At 39.9% G+C, this 26,469-nt stretch overlaps 1 protein-coding gene across 1 annotated transcript in view; it reads left to right on the forward strand.

Annotated features, from left to right (window-relative positions):
* The first annotated feature begins 185 nt into the window (after positions 1–185).
* Positions 186–26,469, forward strand: part of RANBP10 (RAN binding protein 10) — a 37,487-nt gene continuing 11,203 nt past the window's right edge. The window contains exons 1-8 of the mRNA XM_026719000.2: positions 186–866; positions 1,478–1,589; positions 9,642–9,694; positions 16,258–16,425; positions 21,213–21,235; positions 23,327–23,511; positions 24,470–24,582; positions 25,945–26,053. Coding sequence (XP_026574785.1) covers positions 632–866; positions 1,478–1,589; positions 9,642–9,694; positions 16,258–16,425; positions 21,213–21,235; positions 23,327–23,511; positions 24,470–24,582; positions 25,945–26,053 — 998 coding nt within the window. The 5' untranslated portion in view covers positions 186–631. The remainder of the gene's footprint in view (positions 867–1,477; positions 1,590–9,641; positions 9,695–16,257; positions 16,426–21,212; positions 21,236–23,326; positions 23,512–24,469; positions 24,583–25,944; positions 26,054–26,469) is intronic.

The following is a 26,469-nucleotide window of genomic DNA, read 5'->3' on the forward strand; positions in this document are numbered from 1 at the left end:
CTTTCATAGAAAGCATGTGTGTTTGGGGTGGGTGGGTGGTGTTCGTGTTGCAAGGGACGGGACAGGGTAAACAATAGTCTTCGAGACTGCATAGAGACGCATCTCGCTAGCTTGTTTCTCTCGTCACAGCTGATTCGCAGCTAATTGTGCGATGGGGTTGTGTGTGTTTGCTTTTTTTTTTTTAGAACATAGAATAATAGGATCGGTAAGGAACCTTCGAGGTCTTCTAGTCCAACCCCGTGCTCACACGGGAAACCTTGTAACTTCAAAGCCACAGGATCTCCTCCGACCCGCTTTCTCATCTCATGCGTGATTTATTTGCTTAAAGAGGAATTCACCCCGGACATTTCAGCGCTGGCTTTGAAAGCTCCTAAGCCTCTTCTATATGCCGTCTGGTACTCGCTATCCCGACGTCCTTTGCGACGCAGCTGACTGGGCGGGGCCCTCCCTCGCGCGGCCTTTCTTGGGATCTGTAGTCTCCGCTTCGCTCGAGTTAGCCTGGCTTGAGGGCAGAGCTGGACTCTCTTTCCCGTCATGCCGCGCGCCTCCATTGTGGCCGAGCCCGCCTCCCATTGGACGGCCGAGGAAAGGGAGCCCGCTCCCGTCCCGCTGACACCATAGTGGATCCAAGATGGCGGATGCGGGTGCAGCGAGCTTACCTGGGGGAGACTCGGCGCTGCCGCCGCCTCCTCCTCCTCCCCCGCCGCCTCCCCCGCCGCCGGAGGAGCAAGAGCTGAGCCAGCGCCTCCGCCAGCTCTACCCGGCCGTCAACCCTGCCGAGACGCCGCTGCCGCGCGCCTGGAGCCCCAAGGACAAGTATAGCTACATCGGCCTCTCCCAGGGCAACCTCCGTGTTCACTACAAAGGTGGGGGAGAAGGCCCCGTTTCTCTGCCTGAGGGGGGGGGCGGAAATGGCGGGGCTTTCGCCTGAGGGAGCCAAGAAGGTGGCAGGGGAGGGGAGGCGTTATGAAAAAAAATGTGGGCTTCTGAAACCTCTGAATTTTGTGGCTGGATAATTCTGGGATTTGAAGTCTTCTAGGGCAGAGCAACAGAAGCACACAGGTGTTTTTCTTGGATGGTCCCAGAGAGAGAGGTGGGGGGGAGACCCAAAGCCCAACCTTTGAAGTAAAGTATCCTTTGGGGCAATATTTCTCAATCTTCACAGGTTGAAGATGGACAAAACCCTCTGCCGTGGTTGAGAAACACTGCCCCAAAGTAGAATTTTACCCTAAAGGATGGGCTGGGAGCCTCTCTGTCTGGGACAATAACAGGAGATCAGCTATGTCTTTCTAGGGCCCTGACCACCTTTAATGTATTTGTTGGAACATCTGTTTTATCTGTACGGGAGTGTATTCAGTTGTGGGCCTGGCTGGCTGGCTGGCTTTTGAAAAGCCTTGCTGCCTGATTGTTTTCACTGAAGAATTAAAGAGGTTTTTGACCTGTTTTCTGCCTCTTTCTCTCCCTCTGTTTAAACCAGGACATGGGAAAAATCACAAGGATGCTGCTTCTGTCAGGGCTACCCACCCCATCCCTGCAGCCTGTGGAATTTATTATTTTGAAGTGAAGATAGTTAGTAAAGGAAGAGATGGGTAAGTATGTGGCTCAATGCGTATTCTGTTTGTTGTCTTTGGCAAGAATTGGAGCTGACTTTACCATCTGTACTTACATTTGGTAGGAATGTGACTTGTGGCTTTGGGAAAGGATGAGTGAGTCATGCCTTTGTAGTAGGACGTTGCACCAGCAGCCTTTCAAAACAAGGAGTTGAGATCATTTTAGGGGGGTTGGCTTCTGGTTCATTAGAGGGAGGATGAAGCTATGAATCAAGTTCAACTCCAGTTCAGATTTTTAAAAACTGGTTTGACTTCCTGCTATCAAATACCAAACCAGTGATATAAACTAAGATGAGACATGATGGTTTGGCCTGTTTTTATTGGCTGTTCTAGGTAATTATGTTTACCTCTTAAAATTCCTATGCGGCTTTTTGATGGATTAAATCTGAAATCCAATATACTATATATAACAGTTACTGCAAAGAAAGTAGTGGAAATCCCTTCCTATAGCTGTTTAACTAGAATTATTTCCTGGCTACCAAATTATTTTACATATTGCTACATGTTGACCAGATGACCACAGAAAGATCCTCATACAGTGCTGGTTCACAGGTTTGAATCAGGGATGAGTGGAATATAAAATCAGCAGGGATTCCTTTCCCTCCTATATAAAATGATTTGTAAAGAAATGGGTACGTACAATGGGTAATTCTTTGACATAAGATAATTGATCTAGATAGTTTACAACATTGAGCTGATTGAATTGTTGATCCCTCAAAAAAAAAAAATCGGAACTTGCATAAGATAATTTTCAGTATATTTCCTATTGTAGGTTCAATTATTCTGGCTCTGGCCTAGTCTAGTTATCTTTATTGCTACTATTTTACACTAAGTTTGGAGCTAATGGCTAATACAGGTAGTTCTTGACTTGCAACAGTTCATTTAGTGACTGTTCAAACATAAAACAGCACTGAAAAAAGTGACATGACCATTTTTCACAGTTACGACCTTTGAAGTATCCCCATGGTCATGTGATCAAAATTCAGATGTTTGGTAATTGGTTCATACTTATGAACATTGCTGTGTCCCAAAGTCAGGAGATCCTTCCGACAAGCAAAGTCAGTGGGTAAACCAGATTTACTTAACAACCAAGTTATCAACTGCAATGATTCATTTAACAACTATGGCAAGAAAGGTTGTAAAATGGGGCAAGACTCCCTTAACAAATGTTTCACTTAAGTTTTGGGCTCAATTGTGGTCCTATGCCAAAGACTACCTGTACTCTGGAACTTTGACAGATTACATATCTTTTGGGAACCCTGGTATAAAACAGATTGATTTTAGTCTTTGAAATATAATGTGTTGATAACAAACTTGAATGCTAAGCCAAACACTAAGCCATGCTTTAAGCAAATTTGATTACTCGATCAACCAAAAATTATTCCTGTAGAATGACAAACAGTCCAGTTTGGGAAAGGGGAGAAAAGTATGTTCATAATGTGAAATCAAACTAAATTGTCTTGCTTTAAAGAATTTGGGTGTTGTAATGTTAATGATGAGATCACATACATGGCCAGCAAGATATTGCAAATCACAAGGGTGGAAAGATCGGATACATGTCTCCTGACTGCAGTGCACATTTTTATATGCATCTTTGCCCCAGTTATTACAGTGAGGAATTGGATGGATTATTCTTGGATATCTACTTTTTTAGGCACTGCTGAATTGCTACAGGGACTTTAAGAAACTACATAGTTTCAATTGTTTGGTGTTTGGAGAAGAAATAGAAATGGCTAAGAACATTTACATTTGTTTCTGATCACCTTTGTTATGTCTGGAAGGAGTTGCTCATAATTGTCTTGATACTGTGTTTCATACGCTAGTGTAAAGTTTAGCCCAAATCCAGTTCTTCTGTACCTTTTTGTTGATGTAGAGAGACTTATTTCAATATTGCTTCTACATACTTTTTTTTACAGTAACCTTTTTACTAAGATTATAACTTTTTTGCTAAATCAGGAAGTGGGAAGCTCAGGGCATATTGACACAGCGTGTCAGGATGCTTCGGATAGCTTCAATTACCATCTTCATGAATTGAGGCTTTAGTACCTGGACAGAGAGTATGCTTTTACTCTGAATAATAAACACATTTTTAAAAAACTATTCATGGTGCCCAGAATAGATTTGTGGTTAAAAAAACAGATTGGAATGAGGCATTGTTGTATTGTATTTCCAGCAAATACCATCCAGTTTTGAGTACTGTGCTTTTTCTAATATATAAAGGGTTTGGGCTAGTTAATTTTGATGGATGTATAAAACAACTATATAAGTTTGAAAATTCAAGGGTAATGATAGCAGATTCTAAATTAGCAGTGGTACTTCTGTGCTTTAAATCCTGCCAAAGGGGGCAAATTTAATTCATTATACAATTCCCAGAATGGTTATAAGAAATTATCATTAACTAGGTTAATGCATTCCCTTACGGGGCCCATGATTGCTGCACAGTTGGTTTATGACCCATGGTGATACGAAGATTGTTCTGCAAAGCCATTTTTAAAATTTTGTACCTATCAGAAAATAGATGCATCGTACTGGTAGCTCAGTGGTCAGGAATGATGTAATGGTCAGATTAGAAAATATTGAGAAATATTTGTACTAGATTTACACTGTGGCTTTCCTCCAGAATCTCAAAGTAGCTTACATGGGAATGGTCACAACACATTTTGAGGTATGTTGGTTAGCGAAAGAGCAACTGGTCCACATACCCTGGCTGTAGATGGACTTGAACCTGACTAGAGTGTTTCTCAATCTTGACAACTTTAAGAAGCGTGGACTTCCAATTTCCACAATGTCCTAGGCAGCCTACTGGCTGGGGAATTTTAGAATTATGAAGCTTGAAGCTGCCAAGATTGAAAACCCTGCTCTAGTATTTTATTCCATATTTTATTTTCAATCCCATTTGCTAATTAGTCAACCTGCCCCAGGTGCCTAATGGAGCCACTATATTTCAGAAGAGCATTCCTAATCCTCTCTCCTGAGGATTAGGATTGCACCTGTGCAGCCTTTCTCTGCTCATCAATCCAGGGAAGTCCTTTGGTTCACTAAGGAAGCCCAGTAGAGGAAGGGGCAAAGGATATGCCTAGAGCGCTACTGGCAAAAAAGCAGAAAGTGAATCCAAGCAAATATAGGTAAGAACTTTCTTATGCTGATAAAAACAGCCAATCGTCATTATTTATTTGCTGTTACCTCATTATCTGATTGTCACCTTTGAGGGAAGGATGGTCTAGAACATTATAGGGGCCCTCTGAGAATTTTTGAGGAGCTGGAAGATAAGATCACTCAAATTTGCTCAGAACTGATGCCAGGAAGGCAAGTTCTGTGGGTGTGATTGAATCTCTCTCTCTCACAGCTTTATCTGGGATAAGTTTGGACCAGTTCCTCTTGAGGTGCGACAGGGTAACGTATGACAGCAGCTCAACAACTTGTCACCTGGATCCCTTTCTCTTCCTGGTTGGTGACAATCTCTAGGGAGGTGACAGAAGGCTGGGCTAGAGCAATGGTAAAGACACCCTTAAATGAGGGGATAGTACCCCCTCCCCTAAAGAAGGCAGTATTGTGCTTTCTCAAACCATCAGTTGGCACTGCAGTTAGACAGTTATCTCTAGTCTCCCCTTTTGGTTGAGTGCTGCAAAGAAGGTGTCGGACCAAGACTACATTGGTGATGCTCGTGGATGACCTTTAAAATGAGATCAAGATGGAGGGAGCGCGATCCCCCTGGTTCCGCTTAAGTTACTGGTTTTCCACGCCAACAGCCACGGTATCCTTCAGAAGTATTTCTTCGTAGTGGAAGTAGGGAGCTTTCATTATAACAGTTCTCCTTCCTGAAGGAGCAATTTCTGGTGGTATATTAGGAGGGGAGAAGTTGTGGTCAGTGGTCTCCAATTTGGGGGCTTGGCCTGGCTTGGGGATAGAGTGGCAGAGGGGAACTGGGTCATGCAAGCGATGGGCCAGTGTGCACATAGCCCTTGCCAAAGTGGCAGGCAGGTGTGCACACATGCAGCTTCACTTGAGCTGTGTGTGTACGCCTGCTCCAACCAGCCATTCATGCGGCCCAATTCCAAATAGGCCATATGGCCTGTTAGTGGGCTGGGGCCCAGGAGTTTGTTTGTTTTGGCGGGGTGGGGACTGCTGTATGTCCCCACTCTTGCTCAACTTCTATAAGAAAATACCGGGCATGTGATCCAGTGACATAGGGTGTGATATCAGTTGTATCCTAATGATGCCCAGTTTAATCATCTATGTGAACATCTGGTCAAAGAAGAGATTCTGATAAGATGAGGTGCAAGAGGCTCCCTCCAGTCCTTTCACTCAGGATATATCACCTTGTGGGGTCTCAAAGGTAGACTTTTTCAATCGCTGCTCCCTTCTTTCTAACAATATTCCTCTGAAATCTAAACCTAAGTGGGATTTTCAAAACAAACTGGCTTTTCCAGCAAGCTTTGAGACAAATGTGTTATGAAATAGTCAGCCTTGAAATTATGTTTGAAATTGAATTTTGTTTGTTACCTGGCATAAAGTCATGAATTGTTTCGCCTATCATTTTAGTGTATATTTTAAACTTATTTTATAGGCGCATAAGCTTCACAGAGTCAAGTTATGATTAAAGTGGCATGCAAGGCTAGTAAAAAGATATAAAAGGTAGCAATTATGAGATTGAAAGATGAAACTTGATTTATTAGTGATTCTGATGCTGCTTATTTCTAGCCATCTGTATGAACAGTTGATTCATTCAGTCTGTATAATCAAAGACATTCTAAAGTCCAATTAGGATTTATCATAAATGAGAGCTAATTTAGAAAAGTAATTAGTGTACTATTTATGTTTATTATTTCAGTTATCAAAGTGTCTCTGTCTTTTGACAATTGAAAGGCTGTCATCTTAAAATGGACTATTGTTTGTCTTTAAAAATTATAAGTTACAAATACCAGATAACATTTAGGACAAATAAAAGCCAACAAGTTTTGGCATATGTAGCAAGAGCTAAAAAGTGTCAAAGGCAAGAAAAATGAACAGTGAGCTGAAGAAGAGAGAGTATAGAAAGAGCTTCCTGAGTACGGATTATCAGTTCAGTCTGCATATGTTCCTAAGGGTTTCTGGAAGGCTGAATTTCTGTAATTGATAGCCAGAGCAAAGCTATATGACTACACTTTCTAATTTGAATGAGCTAATAGATAACATAGTGATGTTTTATTCAGGTTTGTTGACTGCATAACATTTAATAGAGATAGCATTTTTTAAATTCCCAGTACTTGCCTCCTTAAATTGTGGAATGGATATTTATGATTTTTGATGCATTATTCTTATATGTGATGTGTCTGGCTTTAAAGACAAGAATTATTAATTCTTGTATCTTCAGAATGCTATGAAGCTTAGGTGCTGTAACATAATTACACAATCATAGATATCAGCCCTTGAATACAGCTGTTCCAGAGTATTAGAGGTACTTTGACGGATTTTGCTTTAGGAATTTATTTTTTAACCGTATTCATTTGACTACTTAATGGAGCTGATCTAGTTTTGCCTCAGTTTCACATATGAAGTTGAAATAATAATGAACTTGTTACATGGTAGAGCTATTCATGCCTTGAAAATGATTCAGAAGAAATGTTTTGGCCTTCTCATGAATATATTTATTAATGTAGCATGCCTTCTCCTAGACTACTGGGTGATCTAGAAAGAAATCCCTGGCTGCTTTATTGAGCCAACTCATTAAATTTAATATAATTTTTAAAATGACCACCTCTATTTTTCAATCTTGTGAGGGCGCCTATATAAAGACAGACTGCTTTAAGTAGTCTGTGCTTTTACATTTTTTTTTTTAAAAAAAGGTTAATATTCCTGCAAGTAATGTGATGCTTGAAAATCTCCCTCCTTATAGTTGTGGTAGTATAGCACAGCCTTGTTTGTACTTATAACAACAGTAGAATTTCATTACATGGATTATGATCTCCTTCTATGAGAGCTACTGTCCCACAGAATGAAAGTTGCTAATACCCTGTACAATAAACAACATGAATTGTCTGACTGACTGTGTCATCTCTGGCATACAGTGTTTATAAACATTTTAGAAATGTTCACTTGAGTTACTCTGAGTTACAAAATCTGTTGCTCCAGCTCTTGTTTATAGAATGATGTGGCATATGTGTTGTTTCTGATAGAGGAGGGTGTTGAATACTAGTTGAAAAGCATTTTAACTTTTCTCATATTAAGTGAGCAATGCTTTTTCCCCCCCTTATCATAGTACCCACAGTTCTGGCAGGCTTCTAATGACCTGCACAAGAGAAGAAAGTGTGAAGTGTTCATTTGACATCCACAGCAGCTTTGGAAATGAATGAGTTCTAGTGTTGGCAGTTTATAACTGGGCTTTGTGGTATAAACACTTATTTTTGGAAAAATGAAGATATGAATTCATATCTCTGTGGTAGAGCAGTAAAAAACCTCACTCATCCACAGAATTCCAATAACTGAATAGAAGGTAAATTTTCATTATCCTGTTAACATACTAGCGTGAGGCATAGGAAGATATAAAAATATGCAGTGTACCATATCAGATCATATAGCTATGATTTTAAAAATATGCAGTGTACCATATCAGATCATATAGCTATGATTTTAGATATTAGGGGATGATTTCTACTTTTTGGAATTAAAAAATAATCTAAACTAGAAATCTCGGGGTTTGTTGGCTTTAGAACATGTCACTTTTATACTATTTTCCACCCATCCTCAAGATGCTACCAAAACTTTTAGTCTACGACTAAAGTCCTAATTTTAATGAGTCGGTGTTTCTGAACGTATGACTTGTAATAATAGTAATTAAGTTCGTGTGCAGGTTAATTCTTTTACGTTAGCATGTTTGTCCTATGAAGCATTTGAATAATCTACGCCTTTATAACCAATCTATCTGAATTGGGACCCCCTCCAGATGGGCGAGCTTCAACTTCCAGAATTCCTCAAATGGACAGTTGCTGAGAATTCTGGGAGTTGAAGTCATTACATCTGGAGGGTGCATAGGTTGGATTAAGCATCCCACAGAGAAAGGCTTCATGGTGCATACTAACCATGGAAATAGGTGAGCTGAAGAACAGGATTTCTATTCCATTTAGCGGTGTCCTTAACCTTTTGTCTTGCTCTCTGGGGCACCTGAGAGTTGTAATTCAGCAACATCAGAACATTCTGTGCACCCAAGAAGACAGGATTTGCCAGACTGACGTTGTTCTGAGACAGAACAGAATATTTAAATGGGAAGATTAGATCGTCTTGTGAAAAACCTGTTTGTTCTGAATGAGTTTACCTTCTGTGTGCCAGCATGCAAACTTTCTGATTCTTTGGGAGCAGAAACTTGCAACCTTAATAATGTGAAGAAAAATTCCAATCGAATTTATTTCCATCATGTTCAGTTACATAAAAGGCTTTTACAATTTGTAAACATTAAAAATGCCCTAACCCTTGTAAAGCAGTTGTAAAGAGGAACTGTTCCTGCCAAGAGAAGATAACTTCTTTGAATTATCTCTAGTAGATGATGTACTCTACTTAGTCACTGAAGGAGGAAATATCGCTAATGCAGCTGACGATGAAGTCTGTATACTCTGCTTTATCAGAGTTGCTTTCCTTTTCCTGAATGTTAATTCTGGTTTGGGGCAAAGCAGCAGGCTTACAATAAAAACAAACAGGCTTAAGCTGCATTATCTCCAAATCTTGTTTCTGAAAATTCTCCAGCATTATTTTACAGTTGTTGATCAAAATTATTTTGATATTTTCTGTTACATTTTAGTGAGGCGTAACATTTTTGTATCAGAGATAATAAGCTTTTCTATAAGGGAAAAGTTTGAGCGCATGAAGGTGGTTTGATTACAGGTCACAGTTGTTATCTTTGTTATATGTATTTTGAGAATTAGATGACAGTCTCCACTGAGGGAATGGTTTAACTTTCTCCCATTTGGGCTCTACTATTAGTAGTAGGGAAGAGCCCTTGTTATTTTGTTTGGAAATTCTCTTCATTTGCTAAACTAACAGATTTTTGTTTGTTTGAAGGTACATGGGAATAGGACTCTCTGCCCAAGGTGTCAACATGAACAGACTTCCTGGTGAGTCACTGCTGAGAATTATTTGTGTTTGCTCCTGAACTGTTTATTGGATTTCTACAATCCAGAAAGTGGGGAAAAAACGGTTATCCACGGGCAGACTTTTTTTTAAAAAAAAAAAACATCGCTTGGTTTAATAATTTGCTTAATGTAACCAATTGTATTTAAAGGCATAAAAACTTCTCAGGAAGATATCAGAGCCTTTCAACCTCCCAGGAACTCTTTAGGAGATACCTCAAACTGATTGCTTAACAACAACGTCAGGTGAAACATTCTTGAGGTCTTAAATATCAAAAGAGTGGAAGGCAGTCAGGCAAATACAGCAGATTTTGGACGCATTATGATTGTTAATTGATAGGGCATTCGTCATGTCTCGTGTGTAATCTGCATCACCAACCTCTCTTCCCTTTCCTTTGAGAAAAACTGGTCTAGCCACTCTATGCGCATCTGATGAAAAAGTTCATGAAAGCTTCTGCTTTAATCATCATTTGTTATTGAGGAAAAGGTGCTCTAGAACTTTTGATTTATATTTTTTTGCCACCAGGAATGAACACAGCTTTCCTACAGTCACTTGAACCAAAGCTTTGTTTCTACGGCTAGATATGATCTGCCCATCCTATATTTGTAAATTCATTACTTTGCCGCCCATGTGGCTGCGATGTTCATCCCCCAAATAGGTGAAGCTGAGTGTGCCAATCAGCTCTAGTTTTTTTTCTTCTTCTTCTTTACTTCCATCATTTGCTCCCAAATCTTTTGTTCCTGTGCTTTTACCCCCAGGTCAGCCTCAGCCTCCCCCCAGCAGTGCTGGTTTTATTTCTGCATATTCAGCTTTTTGCTAATCTTTTGTGATTTTATACCCTCTTTAGATGGAGCAAGAATGGGTAACCCTTTGTTTAAGGTTCTTAGTTTATAGAATTTTCTTTGGGCCACAGCAGATGAGGAAATAATGCAAAGTGGACGGGGGCCATGTGGCAGCTGAGAGGTTCCATTTTTTATTGGATTGTGGGGAATAGGAGGATTTTTAATGGTGATAAAGCTTTCCTGAAGTTATAGGTTATGCACGGACGGTTATAATGAAACATCGTCGTTCTTTACTGAAGCTGTTATTATAAAACTTTATAAAGCACATAAATGTATTGATGGAACTCTCATATATATGTAGATTTGATTTCTTGTTTTTCTTTTTCCTATTTTTTGTGTTTCTTTAAATACATGATGCAATTTGAAAATAAAACTACCAGATCTGGTGTACAAAAAACTTGGACCAATGGTTATTTTTAGCTATCTAGTGGCTGTCTGGATTTTTGCAAAGTCTGGACAATCACTAGATAGCTGCAACTAGTCCATATTTAGGACCTTTTAGCTCTAAAAAGTGCTAACAGTTTTCAGTCGTGATAATCCAAAAAGGCTCTAGCGCTATAGAAAAGTGAATTCAAGGATTGGGTGCAACTCTTGGTCACCAGATTTCCCACAATGAATTAGGATGCTTGGATTAAACTAGATGCTCATATTTATAGAACTGCCCGACTGTGCTATTTATTGATGGCAGTTCTATTGGATTGGCTGTTTTTCTAAAATGGAAAGTTTTGATGCCAACACAAACTTTTCTCTCTATTCTTTTTTCTCCCCAAATAATTTTAACCTTTTCTTTAATTAGAAAGCTTTGAAAACATTTTAAGGATCATTAAGAAAAGATAATCCCCTTGCTTTACAATCTAAAATAAAAATATATATCCCAATGGTGCTTTTTCCCCCCAAAGGGCAACTGGATTTTGTTTTTCCTTGAAAACATTTCATTTCTCATCCAAGAAAACTTCTTCAGTTCTGACTGAATGGTTGAGGATGGAAGGATTTATATTCCTTGCAGTCATCTGGTTGTTAGCATTCGTTCTGAGTGTCATTGAGGCCACTTGGATGACTGAGAATCTCCATACACAAGGAAAAGTATAATAAAGAAGGAAATTGCCAAACCGAGATGCCATTTCTTCAACTGCCTAAGTTGGGCAAGGGTTTAAATAATGATGATCTAGTAGCAGCTGTTTGGAGAATCCAAAACCTGTTGGGCTTTTTAGCTAATGAAATAACTTCTTCTCTTGGCTCCTTCAGCTTTTAGTCTCATGGAACAAGCAGCTTTATCACTGTAAATTGGAAGCAGATGGTAAAGTAATGTTACCCTAAGTTTTCAGGGAGATTTCCCTGTCTTGCAGTTTCTTGTTTGGCATCTGCCCAGCCCTCATTTTGCCTTTCTCTTACATTTCCAACATTTGGGAGTGAAACTGTTCAGAGTAGAGGGATTTATTTAGTCCTCGGCTGAGCCAATACATGTATCATACCTCCTCAGCGAAACGCACGTCCCATTGGAAATGATGCATATTTGGTTGTTTGTCCCAGCATTAGAAAACCTTTGGCAACAGGAATGGCATCTGGCATTATGAAAACTTCTGACATTTGTAAGCGTTGTGAAATTACTATTATTACTTTCATTGCCGAAATAAGGTTGAAAAGGTTCGCAAAACAGGCTGGCAGTTCAGTTCAACACTCCTCAGATATTTCTTTAAAAAAAAGTTCTGTTTAACTTTTTTTATGCACATGACTTAATTTTGGATTCTTATATTTCACCATGTGGCTCTACTTTTAAATCCTGGCATCTGCCTCACATACTAGCAAATAATTAGTACTTAATTGCAGCTTCTTTCTTAATCTAAAATTGCACATGCTTAGTTGCATGAAGCCATGTAATTGACAGCATCAGGTGAGACCTGTGAACATGTGACGAGCGCTCTATGCAGGCCTTTGAGGCTGTCTCTGGAATTGAATATCTTTGAGGCTGACTATGAGAAACGTATTTGGTTGCAGCTTCTGGGATAATGGCCTTTCCTTTGTTCAGATTGCTGGGCTATCCAGCTTTTCCAGTAACATCTTCCTGACAACACATCACTAGAAAGGACAGATGATGAATGCAGCTGTTTGCAAAACACAAATAAGGCTATTGTTCTATATGCCTGTTTAAGCTGATTCGGGGGAAAAAAGGTGTTGATATACAACCAGAAACTCTGATGGGAGAAACTGATACTCCACCTATTGTTTTGGGCACCTGTGATCTTTGTTGAGGTTCAGATCTGTAAATGGTCAGAGGATACAGTAAAAGTTCAGTTTTTAACAGATTCTGCTAAAGCCAAATGTTCATTAAATTTGAATTTATATGGTTGGTATCATTTGTATCGAGCTACATTATTTGCCTTATTTTACATTATCTCTGATTGACATCATTTGCATGACATAAATTCCAAGTGTTGTCTTGCTTTGGAAACCGTGGACTTTGTTATTTGGGGGTGAAATCCAAAATTATGTATGTTGCATCCGAAGGTAGAGTGGAAGCCCACAAAATTATATATTACTGTAATTTGGAAACCTTATCCTCCAAACATAAATAAAGCAGTTGGTGATCTGATCTAATGCGCTTTACACAAAAGAGACCAATGATGACTTCAGCCCCATGTAGGGAGCAAAATTTATCCTAACATTATTAAGAGACAGGCGTGTTGTTCAGTAATATGCCAGCACACCTTTTGTGTGAGTTTATACGTTATGCCTGTGAAGTAGTTTTATTAGTGACTAGCTAATTACATCCTGTGAGATTCGTGGCTAAGCCTGAATTTATATTCTTTTATAATGTCTATTGTGTAAGTTGCTGACCCAGCATATCTGGAGGGCACCATGTTGGAAAGTTGATGTAAGTATGGTAGAACTCAGAATGGCATCTTGCTTCATGTAGCTATTACAGGGTTGCAAACAATGTTAGTCACCAATAGCAGCAGTATTTATGGATGTTTTTTGTTGGTGAATTGGTGGACTTAGAATGACAGCTATGATACATAAAAAGGATGAGTGGCAGTGTTTTTATATTGCAATATAAACCTTTTTATACTGTCTTTGAATTGTTCTAAATATTTTGAAGATTATAGAAATGTATGGTACTGTCGTATATTGACCATGGAGCCTAAACAAGAATCTAATTTGGGGGTTTAGAAGTTCATGGTAAGTTGGCATGATTAAAACTCATACTTTTCGTGGTTCTGTGATAGACTGTCTGAATAATGTAATACAGTAGTCCCTGTTTAGTGACTGTTCATAGTGGTGATGGTGATGGGTAAGTAAATTGGCTTCCCTTGCAGTCTTGTGTTGATGTAACACAGCAACAGTCACTCTTGTGAATAGGCCTGGCAGAATACCTTAAGCAGGCTCATTCATTTGCCTTTAAAGTTTTTAGCTACAATTTAATATATCAAACTATATCCAATTGTTGTTGTTTTGTTTAAAACTTGATGTGAAACTGGAAGCCATAGCAGATGACTCAAGAGGGCTCCAAAAAGGAGTGGTAATCTGGAAAATGCTGGGGATTCTGATGTTAGGTTGTCATCTGGATGTTTATTCCCCAAATCACTGTTTTAAAAGTAAGATGTATGCACAAGCATTCCTAAATATATAGTTAGTTATAAGTTTGGGTGTGTAAGGATCAAGTAGGTCACCTCGTCCCTGTTTCATTCTGAAACTAAATACAAGCTGTTTTCAGGTGGAGCACTTTGGAGTAGTTATGTGTCACTGTCCTTTCAGATAAGGGTGTTGACAGCAATTGGAGCAACCTGACGGATCACAAGCAAGAGCACATACTGTATATTTTTATGCCCTCAGTTCTAGGTGTATGAATATAGCTTGATCTCCGTGATATTTTAACCTTTGGGGTTCCTTTTGCGGCAGTGAGAAGAAAACCCATTCCTGCTAATAAGCAATTCTAGCATAACATGACTATAGGACTACTCAGAAACTAGGTATTTATGAAATGGAAAAGAACTACCATATTGCCAGATTTCATTCTGTGTGTTTCATAAATTTTAACTATGGCTAAATCACTCTGGACTTAAACATTTGAATCTTAATTTCTATTTGTCCAGCTTTTGGCCTTAGGCAACATCCTAGAATTTTTGGCTTCAGGGGGCTAGGACTTTTTGTCCTGAGCCAGAGATATTCTGCTTGTGGTACAGCAGCATATATTTAGTCCATGATTACTTGATTGTGGATTGTGCAATATGATGCTTCAAATACTTCCTTGACTGGAAACTGGTTTGTGTTGAAAGAGAATGAGAAAAACAATGTCTTCAGTATGTGACTAAACATAAATCTGTGGAAGCCACACAAAAGCTGATCCTGTGACTATGACACTTCAGAATAAACAAAGAGGCCTTTAGCCCAGATTCAAAAATACTGCATAGGCTTTAGAGGAGGATATTTTGGATTTCTTAAAGAGGAGTAGATACTTAATTGGTTTGGCCTATGGCAGACTGCTGGGATCAGACAATGATCAACCTAGTCCCACACACACCCCTTTTTGGGGGGGCTGTCTGTCTTTTCCTTCTGTTTGTTTGCAGCCACAGTAAATTTTTCATGTAATTACCTGAATTGTTTTATATGCTTGCAAAGGGTTCCTGATTAGTTCAGACTGCCTGTATACAGCAGATGAATGCCAACGTAGATTCTTAATTTCTTAAGTACTATTAAGTGATTATGAAAGGAATAGAGGATTGTCTTTCTTTCTAAGCCTCATGTTCCCTTTAACAGAGACCTTGAAATACAGATCCTGTATTAATGTTGGATTTATGATTAGAACTGTCAGAAAAGACAAATTCATGGAGAAGAGGCAGCCATGCTGTCACTTGGGCAACCTAGCTGCATAAGAGATTTGTGGAAATGTAGGATTTAGATTCCTACAGTTTTATTTGGAATAAAAACTAAAAAAAACACGCCAGCCTGAACAATACTTTCTTTACTGGTTTATATCGCCATCTTGTAGAGGAAGGTGTGTGGGTTATATTGCAGTTTCTAGAAATACATATAATCCTTGACTTACGACCCCTATTGAGGCCAAAATTTCTGCTGCTAAGTTAGACATCACAACACACACACCCCGCCCCGATCATATGACCCTCGGACACTGCAACTTTCATAAATAGGAATCAGTTGTCAAGCATCTGAATTTTGATCCCTGGACTGTGGAGATGTTGCAATGGTTGTAAGTGTGAAAAACACTTTTTAAAGTGCTGCTGTAATTTTGAATGGTCACTAAACGAACTGTTGTAAGTCTTGAACTACCTGTAACAGTTTTTTTTTAAAAAAAACAATCCATAGTTTTAGTTGCTGAAGTCTTATTTTTGCCATGATTAAACAGTTCTCCATTTTCTGGCTTCTCTGTGTTTGGAATAGGACAGCTTATTTATCACAATCACCTCCCCCCACCCCCAATTACCTTCTAAATATCTTCACAGAACATTCTGACTCCTAAACAGCATTTCTGATCCCTCTGGGAGCGGTTCAACCTTGAAAAGGGCCACGGTCCAACCTTGGGGGGGGTCAGAACGTTCCATGAAGAATGTTTTGCACATACTAGAATCCTCCTGCATTAATGCTAGACATTTCCTAGTGATGTCACCTTTGAATCTCTTCCTTCCCGAGGTCAAGCAGGCCACTTTCTATTCATGAGCTCTTTGTTTATTCTTTTTCCTTTTGTTTAGGTTGGGATAAGCATTCCTACGGCTATCATGGCGACGATGGACACTCCTTCTGCTCATCAGGGACAGGGCAGCCCTATGGCCCCACTTTCACTACTGGCGATGTCATTGGCTGCTGCGTGAACCTCATCAACAACACCTGCTTCTACACAAAGAACGGGCACAGTTTAGGTAAGCAAATAGGAGCACTTGGTCCAGTTTTCTCTCACCTCGTTTGAAATGTTAACGTATTCATAAGGTCTCTTATCAAAATGCAATTCCATTCATGTTTGATCATATAGTCAGAACAGAATGAACATAATAACAGAGTTGGAAGGGGCCTTGGAGGTCTGCCAGTCCTACCCCTTGCTCAGACAGGAAACCTGTTACTATTTCAGACGAATGGTTGTCCAATTTCTTCTTAAAAACTTCCAGGGTTGGAGCATTCACAACTACTGGTGGCAAGTTGTTCCACTGATTAATAGTTCTAACTGTCAAGAAATTTCTCCTCAGCTCTAGGTTGCTTCTCTCCTTTCCACCCATTGCTTCTTGTCCTGCCCTCAGGTGCTTTGGAGAATAGCTTGACTCCCTCTTCTTTGTGGCAGCCCCTGAGATATTGGAACACTGCTATCATGTCTCCCCTAGTCCTTATTTTCATTGAACTAGACATACCCAATTCCAGGATCCCTTCTTTATATGTTTTAGTCCCCTAATCATCTTTGTTGCTCTACTCCGTACTATTCCTAGACTCTCAACATCTTTTTACACCATGGTGACCAAAACTGGATGCAGTATTCCAAGCATGGCCTTCCCAAGGCATTATAATGTGCTATTAACATTACATGTGATCTTGATTCTATCCCTCTGATAATGCAGCCTAGAACTCTGTTGGCTTTTTTGGTAGCTGCAACACCCTGTCCTGGCTCATATTTAAGTGGTTATCCACTAGGATTCCAAGATCCCTCTCACAGTTATTACTGTTGAGCCAGGTATCACCTATATTGCATTGGTTTTTCTTACTTGTTTCACCATTGAATTTCATTTTTTTAGATAGCACCCAAGGTTCAAGTCTGTCAAGATTCTCCTGTATTTTAAGCCTGTCTTCTGGAGCGTTGGCTATTCCTGCCAGTTTGATGTCATCTGCAGATTTGATGAGTTCCCCCAATATCCCCTCATCCAAATCATTGATGAAGATGTTGAAGTGTACTGCGCCTAAAACATAGCCTTGAGAAGAGCATGAGAACTCCTTTCTCATGCATCTACCATCACATTATATTGTTTTTTCAGTTGTGTGGCCCATCTCCCACTTACCTCTATATGTGCAGTATCTACTCCCATTCATGTGGAGTTAAAATAACCATCAATATCTTGTCCCATCCCCTTTCCCCAACAGAAGAGGTTCCCTCTAACCCTGGAAACAAGTTGAATATACAGTAAGGACCTTTCCTCCTAGGATATTATTTTAACCTGGGAGAATCAAAGCCAATAATATTCATAGTGCTGTGATGCATTCTGGTTTTGTCTGTTCTGTGCATTAGAAATAGAGCCGTAGAAAAGATAGAAGAAATGCTTTCATAGAACATGAGATAAAGAAACCTCTTTGAAGAATGTAGTACTTAAAACTGAGGCTCGAAAATTTATGAGTACATTTGTCAAAGCATTTGAGTTATAAAATTTGACAGCCATTCCTTGCAACTCCCCTTTATCCACTATTCAGTGTTTTGCTTTATGCAAGCTTTTGGGGGATATAACTCTAGCACAAAGCAAGGGAAAACCGTCTGCTGTTTTTATTTTATTATTTCTTTAGAATTGCTTATTCTAAATTGGGGATAGGTAAGTGAAAGTGCTACTTACCAGAGTATCGGATACATTTATGGGATTCCCTGCAGCAAACTCTTGATTTAAATTGCTTTGAAAGGCAGCTATACAAATGGATAATAAGCAGCTCTGAAAAATTATAGCAAAGTCCCTGTTCAAACGGCAGAGTACCCTCAATAACCACTTGTTGAGAAACACAGTTGGGACACAACTCTTATTTTCATGATAAACTGGTAGGGTTCTCAGGAATATCTGGCTGGCTGTTGTTGTTTTAAATGTAGGAATCTATGGTCTGATGTTTCAGCCCTCTGACTTCATGCATTATGTGGATGTTTCAACTTTGCTCTTCAGAATTGCTTTAGCGATAACTGGATTTTTCTCTCTGGGCAAAGAAAAGAGAGATAAAAATGTACAGAACGGTCTTCCATCAACCTGGCATTCTCCGGTAGGAATTCTCAGAAGTTCCAGCTGGCCTGGCCCAAGGAGGTCTGGGAATGGCAGTCCTTTTACACTGAGAAAGTGTGAAAAAAGCCAATCCAGAAGTCAATGCCTATTTGTAAAAGGATCTGCTATTATTTAGGGGATAATACCATCCTTTTGTAGCATCTGAATTATTTCCATTAGCAACCGCATTGCAATTCTTTTTTTTTAAATATCCCAGTCCTCTCTGTATGTTTCTGGTCATCCTTTCCTATCTGTGTTAAAATGGGTGTGCTTGGCTAAAAGTGGAAGCGGTTGCTGCTATTGTGGTGATAGAGTTATCTTGCCTGTGGAACAACTGTGTCACCAATGAGAGAAAACCTCTATGGTAGTGTAAATCCCACTTAGTGTTAAGCTTTCAGAAAACCGTTTGCAGCAGGAAAGGAGGCATAGAATGAACTGTCTTTCCCAATAATCTGAACCTCATTCATATATTCTTGTGCCGGTGCAGACAGACTAAAATCATTCTGGGCAGCCTATAAATTTAATACAGGTAGTCCTCAACATAAAACCACAATTGAAAATTTCTCTTACTAAGTGAGACAGTTGATAAGTGAACTTTAGTCCATTTTACAACCTTCCTTGCTACAGTTGTTAAATGAGCCACTGCAGCTGTTGAGTTAGCGATTCTTAGTTGTTAGTTAAGTGAATCTGGCTTCCTCATTGACTTCGAAAAAGAGGTCACGTGACTCTGGGACAGTCATAAATGTCAGTCAAGCATCTGAATTTCGACCCTGTGACCTCGGAGATGCTGCGATGGCTGTAGGTGTGAAAAACGGCCGTAAGTCACTTTTTCCAGTGCTGTTGTAACTTTGAACGGTCCCTAATGAATTCTTGGAAGTCGAGGACTGCCTATAAATAAAAGCATAGTCCATATTCATAGCATTTTACCAAGTACTGGACGAGAAAAATCCAGTTCCCCTTCTGCTGTTTGCAATATCAATGTCATCGTAGTGACCAGCGAGCAAGATAAGAAAGCCACAGATAAGAAGTTTAAATGCTCTGTGCACCAATAGTCTTGCAGGTAGCTCACTTTCCTTGCAGCAGGGAGTCGTGAATGCAGCCACGTTTTAAAAATAAACATCTCCAACTGGGAAAGGGTGGGGTGTTATCTCTGCGCCCAGAAATATTTGCTTCCTTTGCACCAGGTTATGTTTGACACACACTCTCCTTTGATTCTGACTTTACACCATTGAAGTTACAAACAGGCAGAATCCCTTTTTTTTTCCTTTTTCTTTCCCCCCCTTGGTTACATGAAACGAGAATGCATAGATCTCCATGTTTTTTGGTTTCCTCCCAATAGGTGAGGTAAAGACCTAGCCTGTCCGTGCAAGATAATTTAGAGGACAAAGGTTGAGACACTAAAGTTGAAACACTAATTTCTGCTGCTGATTGGGGAATTAGCTTTAAATTCTCCTCCCCCCATAATGTCTGAAGGTATTGAAGTAGCAGCAGAAGAAGGAATTACTCCAGGCGTTTCCATTCCTTGCTTCAAATTAAGATTAAAGTTCAGATCAACATGCAGCACCTTTATGCTTCCTTCTGTTAGCAGAGATATACCAGAGTGGGACTTCCTGGAAAAATGACAACCTGGACCCGTTCAGTCATCCGTATAAATGCCTCTTCTTTTTCCTTTGTCTCACTTGGTGCATTTACTCAGTTGTAGGATCAGCAGGGATACTTCCGTTGTGGGCTGCTTTGTTCCTTCTCCTAGCAGTGAGTTGCTTGATTAACTCCCGTAAAATTATTTTAAAGCAGCAGACTAAAACAAAAAAACCAAGAGCAATTGCTCTGAAAAAGGCTACTTCTGAAGCACGAATTAATATGATTTAAATTACTTCCCCCCCCCTTTCTTCGCCTTAATTTTATTCCTGCGCACCCCTCCCCCAAAAAACCCACACTGAAAAAAATCTAGCTCAGATCCTCAGCCTCATTTTTAGAAGAGCTAAACATATTGAGAATTAGCGTAGGTCTGTGTCCATTAAAAAGTTTTGCAGTTTTATTTATCAGATTTCTACACCTCCCATCTCACTTAAGTGACTGGCCAGTTTACAATAACTGCTTTACAGAAGATGGGAGTAAGAAGTAGAAATTTGTTCCTATTTACTCTGATCAGTTCCTAGCTGAGCATGGATATGTTACAGATTTCACAATAAGCATACAGGTAGTCCTTGACTTACAATAATTCATTTAGTGATTGTTCAAAGGTACAACAGCACTGAAAAAAGCAACTTGTGACCATTTTTCACACTTTTGACTGTTGCAGCTTCCCAATGATCACATGATTAAAATCCAGATGCTTGGCAACTGACTCATACTTATATACTTACGAGCTTCTGGCAAGCTAAGTCAATGGGGAAGCCAGTTTCACTTAACGACCATGTTACTAATGTAACAACTACAGTGATTCACTTAACAAATGTGACAAGAAAAGTAATAAAATGGGACAAAACTCACTTAATGAATTTCTCACTTAACATAAACGTTGGGCTAGATTGTGGTCGTAAGTCAAGGACTACCTTACGCAAATCTGAACATGGATTAGAGACGTCTTTTATTGCACTCCAGTTTAATTATTTGCTCACCATATTTGTTGCTATATTATGTGTAACGACAAATTTAGGCTTTAGGGTACCGAGGGAAAATCCTTTGCCTTGACTTTAATATTTTCTCTTTCACAGGTATAGCCTTCACAGATCTTCCTGTAAGTACAACTTTTGTTTTTATATTTCAACAAAAGATTGAAAGCGTGGCGGTGGGAAGGGTCGGGGAGGGGGAAGCTTGGGACTCGCCTTCTCCTTTTGTCCCATCTGGAAGTGGTTAGCATTCGCCTAGTACCGTGGATGAAGCTCCCATGGCAATAAGGAGGGCAGGTTTCGTAGAGAAATTAGTCCCCCCCACAAACTTTGGCTTCAAAAGAGGGGTGGGGGCGGGGGCAAATTTGTGAGCAAAAGCTTTTCCACACATTGGAAAAAAAAATATATTTTTTTTTTTAAGAGAAGCGATTTTGGCAAGGATGCTCTAAAATAAGCAACCTGGGATCTTAGCCTGAAATGAAAATAAGCCTTTGCTGCTGCTGCTGCTTTCACTGCTTCAAGTATACTAAAAATAACCTACACCTCGGTGAATCGTTAAAGCAGAATGCAATCAGTAACCGAAAAGGAAACTCCTAGATTCTGAACAAAACACATCTGGAGTGCAGGGAGTTGCTTAAATAGCGCTTGTTGGGGTGGAAATGAATCGGCCGACTTCAGAGTCCATCATAAATCAAAGCTGGGATGCTTTTCATTCAGCAGCTTTAAAAGTTTTACCAAATGGTTTTACCACAGGCAGCGAGATCATGTGTTCCAACTGAGATTTAATTTTTGAGAGGATTTATGAAGATGTTTTTTTTTTTGAAAGCTGCTTATTCTTGGTCATTTTGCTATTGAATGCCAGTAGAGGATAGATATTAGTTGAGATTCAGTTAACTCCACAGTATAGGCATAAAAGGTTTTAATCTTTAAAAATTACAGATGAATGGCATATTTTTATTTATTGCCCAGGCCTGTGACAAAAAGAAAGCAACCGTGTATATTGTTGGAGTGTGATACCTTGCTCTTTTTTGTACATCAACAGACCTCCAGATTTGATACAACATGTCTTTAGATGCTGAAAAAGTCCCCGAAATTGGATAGAATAAAAACATAAACACTTCACAAATAAACAGAACAGAGGCCAGCGCCATTGACTCAGCTACCCTGCCACAGATTGTTTTGCAGCTCAAAATAGAAGTCTGAATTTTGACTGGATGAGAAAGCCATACTTATTTCAGTTTCGTTCCAGTTGTCTTTCTCAATGTGCCTTTCTAAGCAGTTTCCAAATATGGCGCCTTGAAAGATACCCCTTGCGCCATGCTTGTCCCGTTCCCCAAATTAACTGAACTGTTCAAAATGTCATGTGAAAATACAGCACATTAATGTCTTCTTTGGCAAACAGTTAAAATACTGTATATATAGGATTTATGTTGAATGAAGCATACACTGTAGCGACAACCTGCTACATTTTCATTGTTTGCGTTTTGGACAATTCCCTTCATAGGTCTGTAATCTTATCTGCTAATCTAGATATACTTTTTTTTTTCTTCCAACTCCAAAGACCCTAAGCTGCAAACAGTTTCTTTTGATTTTGAGAAGTGTTTCTTGTACAGTTAGTCCTCGACATACGACCACAATTGAGCGCCAGATTTCCGTTGCATAGCAAGAGACTTAAAGTGATTTTTTTTGCTCCCATTTTATGACCTTTGTTGCCACAGCTGCTAAGTGAATCACTGCAGTCAGTTGTTAGTAACATGGCTGTTAAGCGAATCTGGTTTCCCCATCGCCAGAAGGTCACGCAAGGGGATCACATGATCCCAAGATACCACAGCCGTCATAAATATACACGCCAAGTTGCCAAGTGCTCGAATTTTGATCAGGCGACCCACGGGGATGCTGCAACAATCGTAGGTTTGAGATGGTCGTGTCAAACCCCCCCCCCTTTTTTTTTTAGTGTCGTTGCAACTTTTGGACAGTCACTAAACGAATGGTTGCAAGTTGCAAGGACTACCTGTATGACGCTGACTCTTCCCAAAATGGTTTTCAGGGAAAGGCATTTTCTGCAAAGTGCCCATGTGTCCCATCCGGCCCAGAAGCCCATCGTTCAGGGTTCCCTGACGACCGACCCTCTTCCCAAGGAGGCGGGGGGAAATGTATGTCTCTGCTTTCTTTCCTTAAAGAGCCCGGGTTTTTTAACTTGGGCTTCGTTTTTTTGGCAGGCCAATCTATATCCCACTGTGGGGCTCCAGACACCCGGAGAGATTGTGGATGCCAACTTTGGGCAACAGCCATTTGTGTTCGACATTGAAGACTATATGAGAGAGTGGCGAGCAAAGATTCAGGGCACGATTAAAAGGTTTCCCATAGGTGACCAGCTAGGGGAATGGCAAGCCATGCTACAGAAGTGAGTGGCTGCTTGGGTTGCCTTGACGTTAAAATTCACGAGAATGTTCTGCTGTAAAATGACATCCCTCACTCACCATTCTTACCTTATCGGTTTTCTGTGTCCCTGAGAAGAGCAGAGGGGGTCCTTACCTTACGACAAACAGGGCTGCTGGCTGCTTTCCTTGCACCTTGTCTATAGCCGATGGGTAGCGCAGATACGCTGCTTGCTTTTTTGCCTGGTTTGATCACTGTTTCTTCCGTTAGGTTGAGAAATGAGAGCTGAAGGGAAGGTGGAGCTTTGCCAAAAGCTATGCTCTTTTATACAGCCAAATCACAAAAGAAATGAAGGAAAATCAGACCTCATCCATATTTATGCCCTGAACAAAAGACATGCGGAGCTGGTTGTTTCTACTAGTCCTAGTAGAATATCTAGATGAAAGCAGGACAAGTTCAGCAAATAGGCCGACTTTTATCTCTATTTCTTTCTTTTTTTTACAATAAAGAAAACACGGGTTTTATGAGCCAACAGCAGGCGTGTTGAAAAGCTAGGCAGTATATTTCATTTCAAATTTCTAAAAAGCTTCCCATACATAGGCTTAGAAATGTTTCCGGCTCACTTCTATAGCGAGATATTGACTGAGCATACCAATGTTCGTTCTTCTGCTTGCTTTGTGATTCACACAAAAGGCATTAGAATCAAGGAGGTTAATCAGATTCATCACATTTAATACATATTCTCTTGATTTTAATGAAGGTCGGATGGGTAGTGTCTTCTATACCCTTCCAAGGAACCTTTTCTTGGCATATTTCGATACTGGGAAGCAAAAGCCAACCACAATAACAGTGCGTGCACAACAAAGCCCATGTTAATGTGGCTATCCTAGAGATGTTTCCCCTCCCCCCTTTGTGCCCCACTTTTTGTGGAGTTTGTACCGACACTGATGTTCTTTCTGTTGCCTGCTTTTTATATTTCCTAGCATGGTCTCTTCCTATCTGGTACATCATGGATATTGTACTACAGCCACTGCCTTTGCCCGTGTGACAGAAAGTACAGTCCAGGAGGAACAGATCTCCATAAAGAACAGACAAAGTAAGCTTTTTTGCATCACTGCTGTAGCTTTCCCTACATCCTGAAATGTGCAGCTCTCCCTGGCTGCATCGTTACACCGATATACCTGTAATTAAGTTGTGTAGCCTAGCATTAATCGGCAGAACTTTAGTATCCTCCATTGTTCCTTCTAGTTCTTTTTTATGGCTGGCATTTTCTGTTTTTCTGTGTCTCATCTTTTTTTTCCTTCAATTTGTCAAACGAAACCAAACGGTTTTGATTGTTCTGGAAACTGACTAAATCATTTTTGAAAGCTGATTTTTCTTTCATGTTACCCTTTTTGTTTCCTTCACCAGTTGAATTTCTGCCTTTTTTGTCTCAAGTCCTGCCTCTTGTGGGGTGTTGACTGAGATCCTGGTTGTTCATTTAAAATTAATAACTTATTGACAACAAATGGTGGATTTCCAAGTTTGTCAAAGTAGCTTCCAAGTGATTTGCTGGAAAAGGATATGATTTTTGGAGTTGGGGATTCTTGCTTATGTTCCCAAATGCATTTGAAATACTTAAAATATAAGCGCATGGAGCTATTTTCTTGCTTCTGAAGACATGTTACTAGATGGATGGGTAAAATGTAGTTAAAAGCAAAAAGAATTGGGTGTGTGTGTGTGGAACCTTTGACCCAACATCAATAATTGTGGAACCATTAAAGTGGAGCGTTTCCAAATAAACACTATTGCAAAATGGGATATGGCAGTTAATAAGCTGTTGTATTTGCTTAATACAAGCTATATGCCAACATCTCCAAGCAAATTTAAGGGACTGGTTGTTGCAAGACCATCTGTTAACTGGAAACCCCGGCAGACTTCGGTGAAAGGTTGGATCATTGCCTGATGCTCCAGCACCTTATTAAGAAATACCACTCTAATGCTTTAAAACTCCTTACCTGCAGTTTTCATTGATACGAAGCCAGCAGTTCATTCTATTTTCCACGATGGAAAGAACTGAAGACTACCCTGATTGATTCCTCACTTACTGTTTCTAATAGAAAAATTAATTTGATAATGGAAAACATATTGAAAATTAATCAGAAAAAAGAGATGAGTGCTAATTGGCGGACTTCCATGTGGAAGGGCAGCCATGAGTGGGGTTCTTGCAGAAAAACAATCTGCCAGGAATTGTTGGATGTACTACAGGTGTCCAAAGATTAATAATGCCTCGAGGATATGAGAAATTGTCACAATTAATTTTGTTCTTAATTTTTTTTTAATGCGGCTGAAACACATTTTTCTTTTCTATTCATTGCATCTGAATAATCTATGTATTGGTAAACCCTGTTTTACTGCCTGTCTAAGGTCAGGTGATACCCAACAGCCTGCATCCTCATAGTTCTGCTCTCACCTCCAGGAATACAGAAGCTGGTTTTGGCAGGAAGAGTAGGTGAAGCCATTGAAGCAACACAGCAGCTCTATCCAGGGCTTCTAGAGCACAATCCTAACCTCTTCTTCATGTTAAAGTGAGTACGGTGTAACTGCCTTTTTTTGTGCAAAGAATTATGGTGTTTAGAAAGTCAGAGAGCAAAAATTGTGACAAAGCAGTAGACGGATTTATAATCTCCTTTTACTCTATGAACAAAGGACTGGGGGTACCAAATGGATTCTAAGAGCCAGTTTGATTTAGTACAGGGGCATCCTATCTTGGCAACCTTTAAGACTTGTACTCCTAATATTCCCAGCCAGCATGGGGAATTCTGGGAGTCCACAAGTCTTAAAAGTTGCCAAGACTGGTCATCCCTAGGCTAGTAGTTAAGGCACCAGACTAGAAAGCGGGAGACCGTGAGTTTAAGTCCCTTTTTAGCCATGTGTGTCTCTCTCAGCCCAACCCACCTCACCGAGTATTTTTAGGGAAAATGGAAGAAAGGTGTGTTGGATA

Source organism: Pseudonaja textilis, chromosome 11 (genome assembly GCF_049901715.1).
Source record: "Pseudonaja textilis isolate UNSWEBS1 chromosome 11, rPseTex1.2, whole genome shotgun sequence".
Lineage (NCBI taxonomy): Eukaryota > Metazoa > Chordata > Lepidosauria > Squamata > Elapidae > Pseudonaja > Pseudonaja textilis.